Raw genomic sequence first — 6,611 nt, 5'->3', positions numbered from 1 at the left:
TATATTTCTTTCTATATAATATATAATATATATTATAATATATATTTCTTTCTATATAATATATAATTTACATATAATTTAATCCTGTAATGGTAAAGCTGTATTTTCAGCATCATTGCTCCAGTGTCACACGCCACACATGGGCCTGCTAACTTTAATCACACACACGTATGATTATCCTGCATATCCAAACACACGTGATAAAACCAACTAGTAGCGAACCAACTAGTAGCGAACCGGAGTTCGCTACTAGTTGGTTTTATCACGTGTGTTTGGCAAAAGCATTATAATTTCATATTTGTGCTTTTTCTTCAGCATTTTTGATGCAATATTGACATTTTGACTATAATTTATTAGTGTAGTTATGTTTTGTGTGTTAATATTTTCAAAAAAAATAAAATAGTTTTTTCCATTTACACTACTGTCCAAATGAGTCATTAAGATTTTTTTTTTATGTTTTGGAAGTCTGTTATGTTACATTTATTTGATAAAAATTAAAAAAATTACAGGAAAAATTGTAATATTGTGAATTATTGTTACCTTTGAAATCAGTCTAATATGTTGCTTTGATGCTCAAGAAACATTTATTATTATTATCAATGTTGAAAACAGTTATACTGCACAGATATTTTTGTGGAAACTGATTTATTTTTTTATAAAATTTCAGCATTTATTTGAAATATTTTGTAATATTAGAAATGTCTTTACTGTCCTTGATGAATAAATGTTTCTTGCGGAAGAAAAAAAGACCTTACCTACCCCAATTTTTTGAACGGTATAAAAATATTAATTAAAATATATTTATTATCCTTTATTTCTACACATTACAAAATATACTAACGTAAAAAAAAAATATTCTCTGTAGAATACGACCCTCCAAGTTACCTGTACCAGTCTGCAGAGATGAACGGCCATGTTCTGGAATATTCCACACTGCCTGGCTCCAGCCATGTGAATGGAAGCGTGCACACGGGCTGTGGACACAGCGCTCCCATGATGCCCCAGGCCTGCCATCACCTCCACCACAAACTGCCCAACGGTCTGGCTTTGCTGAATGGATCAGGAGGCCTCTACCCTCCTGGACATCCGCATGCACATGATGCATCTCTGCCCCACAACACCATGGAGTATGATCACTCACACCCTCATCACCTTCATAATGTGAGTAAATGTGTGTGCATGTGTGGTAATCGAGTAGAGATAACGTGCCTGACATTGTTCGCCTCTTTGGTTCCCATGCAGTTTTCGTGTTGTAGCGGTTACTGTATTGTGGAATGCTGTATTAACCAATTAGCATCCAGAACCATTCTAAATCAGTTTTACAGTGTATATAGCAGTGTAGTATATGATGTAGAATGGTATAATGTTTTATTTATTTATTTATTTTTAATTTTTAACACTTAATGGGTTCACTGGGTAGTCTGGGTGATTTATTTATTTTTTTTGTATGGTTATGTTCATGGTTTTTAATGTTTCATGTTGGCATGTGTCTAAAGTGTACATATATACACCACCAGTTTGGAAAAAGTATGGAATAAATAAGATTTTTAAATGTTTTTGGAAGAGGTTTCTTATGCTCACAAAGGCTGCATTTATTTTATCATATATATATATATATATATATATATACAGTATATATATAGTAAAAACGGTAGTATTCTGAAATATAATTTGAAATCTCAATTTTCTCATTTAAATTTCTCTACTTTTTTTAAATAATGTAATTTATTCCTGTGATGCAAAGCTGAATATTCAGCATTATTACTCCAGTCTTCAGTGTCACATGATCCTTCAGGAGTCATTCTAATATGCTGATTTGCTGCTCAATTATTATCAATTATTATTGGTACTCAATTATTAATTATGGTTGTTGTTATTATTATCAATGTTGAAATTTTTTTTTTGCTGCTTAATATTTTTGTGGAAACCGTGATACATTTTTTCCCAGAATTCTTTGATGAATAGAAAGTCCAAAAGAACAGCATTTGTTTGAAATCGAAATTTTGTAAATACCTTTACTTACACTTTTGATCAGTTTAATGCGTCCTTGCTGAACAAAAGTATTAATTTCTTTTTTTCTTCTTTTTTTTTTTGTCACAAAAATAATAAGCAGCACTGTTATTTAATAATAAATGTTTCTTGAGCAGCAGATCAGCATATTAGAATTATTACTGAAGACTGGAGTAATGATGCTGAAAATTCAGCTTTGAAAACATATAAAAAACATTAAAAAATATATTTTTATAAAATATACAGTTTTTACTGTATTTCTGATCAAATAAATGCAGCCTTGGGGAGAAAAAGAGACGTCTCTCAAAAACCTTTGAACTGTAGTGTCCACGGACAACCCTAATATTTTTATCATACAGTATAATACAGTACAGTACACTAATATGTTGTGCTATAGTGTATTATAGTGCAATATAGTATAGTGTTGCCTGATACATTATAGTATAATGTGGTATTGTACAGTTAGTGTGGTATGTCAATATGGTATAGTAAAAGTAAGAAACAATACTATTTAATACTTATATGTGACCCTGGAGCACAAAACCAGTCTTAAGTCGCTGGGGTATATTTGTAGCAATAGCCAAAAATACATTGTATGGGTCAAAATGATAGATTTTTCTTTCATGCCAAAAATCATTAGGATATTAAGTAAAGATCATGTTCCATGAAGATATTTGGTAAATTTCCTACCATAAATATATCAAAACTTAAGTTTTGATTAGTAATATGCATTGCTAAGAACTTCATTTGGACAACTTTAAAGGCGATTTTCTCAATATTTAGATTTTTTTGCACCCTCAGATTCCAGATATTCAAATAGTTGTATCTCGACCAAATAGTGTCCTATCCTAACAAAACCATACATCAATGGAAAGCTTATTTATTCAGCTTATTTTTCAATATTTTGAAAAATTGACACTTAAGACTGGTTTTGTGGTCCAGGGTCACATATGTGAGTGAGAAATGAGCAGTGAAATACAGCTAGTGTTATATCTGTTGTGTGTTTGTTGTGGCAGGGTGGAGGGATATACACGGCTCTGCCCCAAAACGACTCATCAGACTGCATGAGCTGTCAAAACTTCTGCAACAACAACAGGTGAGAAAGAGGGAAATGCAATACTGGAAAAGTCAAGCCCAGTAGCTTGTTAATGTTTGGTGTTTACATGCCTGCAGAATTATGTTTTGCTCAGCACGCCTTCAGTCAGCAAACCAATAATCTATTCCATCTGGTTCTCATTTCACCCCTGACCTGAGCTTATTCTGTTCTGGGCTAAACACACACACACATACACACATGGTGACTCCCCTCGACAAGGCTTGTTTGTGTACTCTAGTGTGTCCGGCAGTAACAGTTTACACTGAACGCACCCTTGCTACAGTCTTAATGAGCGGAGTGTTTATTTAGCCGTGGCCAGCGGGAGAGCAGAAGGAAATCCTTCTGAATGGAGCTGATATCAGCGTACCAGCTAACCGTGTGCATCTGTGTGTGCTTTATATCCCTGATTACTTCTTGAGTGAGCATACAGTTATCTGCATGTGTATTTATACTCTCAGGTATTGTTTGTTTATGTGTTTATGTGAGTGTGTGTGTGTGTGTGTTGAAGCCTCTGTGTCTTATCAGCATGTGCAAACACACAGAGACACAGGCTGTTGAGTCTGGCCAGGCAGCGTAGAGACTCGCGGAAATAAACCTGTGATCTCATATGCGATCAGAGTTTGACATTGCAGAGATGCTTGTTTCAGCTGGCACACAGGCTCAAGCTGTGCTATAAAGGTTTTATTCACAAAAAAAATAAAGAAATTAAATTCTGTTATCATTTACACACCATATGTCCTTCTGAACCTGTGTGACTTTCTTCGGTTAAACACAAAAGTAGAAATTTTGAAGAATGTTCATGCTGCACAGTACACTAGAAGTACATTGTGACAAGGGATGTAAATACCTTTGGGTTTATAATAAATATGATAAAAGTGGTATGCATGATTTAAATTCATATTTTTTAATTATTTATTTATTGGTTGATATTGGATATTGTACATAATCATTTTGCCTGTTTTTACATTTAGATTTTCTTTGCTGTCATCAAATACTGTAAAACACTTATAATTTAATAACACTGGTAAATGTAATCTTTAGCAAATCTCTTAATAACACTGGTAAATGTAATGTTTAGCAAATATCGGAAATACTATTAATTGTTCATACTGTGCATAATAATGTTGCCTAAATGCCCTTTAACTGCTTTCAACTAGTTTTATATACCGTATATATAATTATTATTTTGTTTTCAGCTAGCTTTCAGCAAAGGAAAAATACTATTAATTGTTCATACTGTGCATAATAATGTTGCCTAAATGCCCTTTAACTGCTTTCAACTAGTTTTATATACTGTATATATAATTTTTTTTTTTTCAGCTAGCTTTCAGCAAAGGAAACAATAAGGTTCAATAGTTAACATTAGTTAACTACTTTAGTTAAAATGAACTAAGTATGAACAATAGTTCTACAGCATTTCTTAATCTTAGCTCATGTTAATTTCAACCTTTATTAATGCATTATTAACATCAAAAGTTTTAACTAACATTAACTAATGGAACCTTATTGTAAAGTGTTACCGTTCTCTTCTTCATTTGGTTTAACTTGATGTACTAAAATAGCTAAAACTGAAATAAAAATGAATAAAAACTAGATAGACATAAATAATAAAAAATGACAAGATACACAAAGTTACTAAAACGTTAACAAAGATTAAAATAAAATTGGAAAATGTCAAACTATTCAAACTATTAATAAAAACTATAGTAGTATCTCAATTATACTAAAATCATTGAGTAGTTTCGTACACACAAAAAAAAATATTAGACTTAAAATATAGTTCACATAGTTCTTGAAATATAGTGAAATATAGTCATATGCACCACTTTTATGATGCTTTTTGGTTGTTTTTTGGTCAAAAACCTGTCCTGTTGGCAAAAAGACATAAGTGTATATCTGTGTTTTCATAAGAACATCTGGAAAATGCTTAGTTTGAAGTGTGGTTCAAAGAAGTTCAAGTTTCAGCCTCGACACGTGCGGTGGCCATTATTTACGTCTTGCGTTTGTGTTTTGTGGACAGGTGTTACACAAAAACCAATGGCACTTTCTCGGGCGGCACTCTCCCTCTAATGCACCGCGTGGCAGCGCGCCAACCCGACGGGCTGGAAATGATGCCCCTCAACCCTGTTTTGTCTCGCTGCCATGGACGTGACAGCCCGCAGCTCAACGGCTCCCAGGAGAGAGATCCAGCCGAAGAGTTAGAGGAGGGCAAGTCTCCACCCCTTTCCCAGAATTCCCCTTGTCTGCCAGTGGAAACAAAGTCCACCCTCGAGCAGCAAAGAGGTGAGAGCGTTTCAGCGCTATAAAGAGCTCTCTGATTCACTCCGCAATCCTTCTGAATGAGGAAAGTCAGTGTTTCTTCTTGCTGTTCAGGAAATTACTGCATTGGCAAACTGTAAATTACCCATCATGCAATATTATTTTACCTGACTAGACTGCTGCATACTGGAGCTGGTGCATCATTTTTTTCTATCTGTATGTGTTTGTGTGTAACAGGAGTTCAGCCCGTGCAGCATGAAGACTCGGAGGGTCCTGTGGTGTGTTGGGAACAGCTGGGACTGCCTGATCTGGACTGTAAGGAAAAAACAGCCTGGATCTCTACTGGAAACCTGAATTGAGATCTCATCCAGCCTACCGTGCAGGAGATCTGAACATGTTTAAACCAGAAAATACTTATCAAACATGCATACACACTAAACACAAGAAAGAGAACGAGAGAAATTGGGAATAGGAACATGAACGAATTAAAAAAATTGCCAGTGATGGAATAGTCAAAGACATTGAGTGACTTGAAATGGACACTAAACTGACTTCTTACCGAGCTGGAGAAGACTGATGAGAGAAAGAAGAATGGAAATAAACAGAATGAAAAGAGACTTTTATGCAAAGATGATGGAAGACTCAAAGACTGAAACGATCCCACTTGTGGGAGGACTTTTAAAAGTAAAAGCAAAAACTCTTTAGATGACTTATTTATTTTTTTGTAGTAGTAAAATATTATTTCATATGAATGTATCTGTTGTAAGAAAAAAGTTTGTCTTTTATATTATTTATGCTTTTTATTTTTGATGAGAAACTTTTTATTTTTTTGTTGTTTAATTGATTTTGTATATTGTTTTGTTTGTTTGTTCCACACAGTGTGGAGTTTAGCCATTGTATGTGTAAAGTTTTGTAATAATATAAAGAGAAGATTAAGTATTACACCTATCCATTTCCTCCTCTTAAGTTTTAATGCTATATCTTATTTTACGCTCTCAAATTGCCGAAAATGGATGAATATTAAGTAGTTAATATAGTTTATATAACATAGTTTCATATGGGCCCTCAACATGGTTTATTGCATTTCTAAAACACATATGTAATCCACAGCTGGAACCTAGGAAGCCTGCAAGCTCGCATCTAAAACGTTTGGTTTTGAAACCAAAATTAGGTCGCTCCCACTATAATCAATAAAGCAGTCTGCACTGTCGGTAGTGTCCGTGACGTCACCCGTAGGTTTCTGAAG

General features: G+C 34.0%; 1 protein-coding gene across 2 annotated transcripts in view; it reads left to right on the top strand.

Moving 5' to 3' along the window:
* Positions 1-6,061, top strand: part of LOC107670640 (cell adhesion molecule-related/down-regulated by oncogenes-like) — a 49,378-nt gene extending 43,317 nt beyond the window's left edge. For both annotated transcript variants that reach the window (XM_016463314.1, XM_016463313.1), the window contains 4 exons: positions 866-1,161; positions 3,027-3,106; positions 5,127-5,389; positions 5,603-6,061. In XM_016463314.1, the coding sequence (XP_016318800.1) occupies positions 866-1,161; positions 3,027-3,106; positions 5,127-5,389; positions 5,603-5,724 (761 nt within the window). In that variant the 3' untranslated portion in view covers positions 5,725-6,061. The remainder of the gene's footprint in view (positions 1-865; positions 1,162-3,026; positions 3,107-5,126; positions 5,390-5,602) is intronic.
* The last annotated feature ends 550 nt before the right edge of the window (positions 6,062-6,611 follow it).

This window comes from Sinocyclocheilus anshuiensis, unplaced genomic scaffold (genome assembly GCF_001515605.1).
Source record: "Sinocyclocheilus anshuiensis isolate Anshui unplaced genomic scaffold, SAMN03320099.WGS_v1.1 scaffold140, whole genome shotgun sequence".
NCBI lineage: Eukaryota > Metazoa > Chordata > Actinopteri > Cypriniformes > Cyprinidae > Sinocyclocheilus > Sinocyclocheilus anshuiensis.
This window is presented reverse-complemented; position numbering and strand designations above follow the sequence as displayed.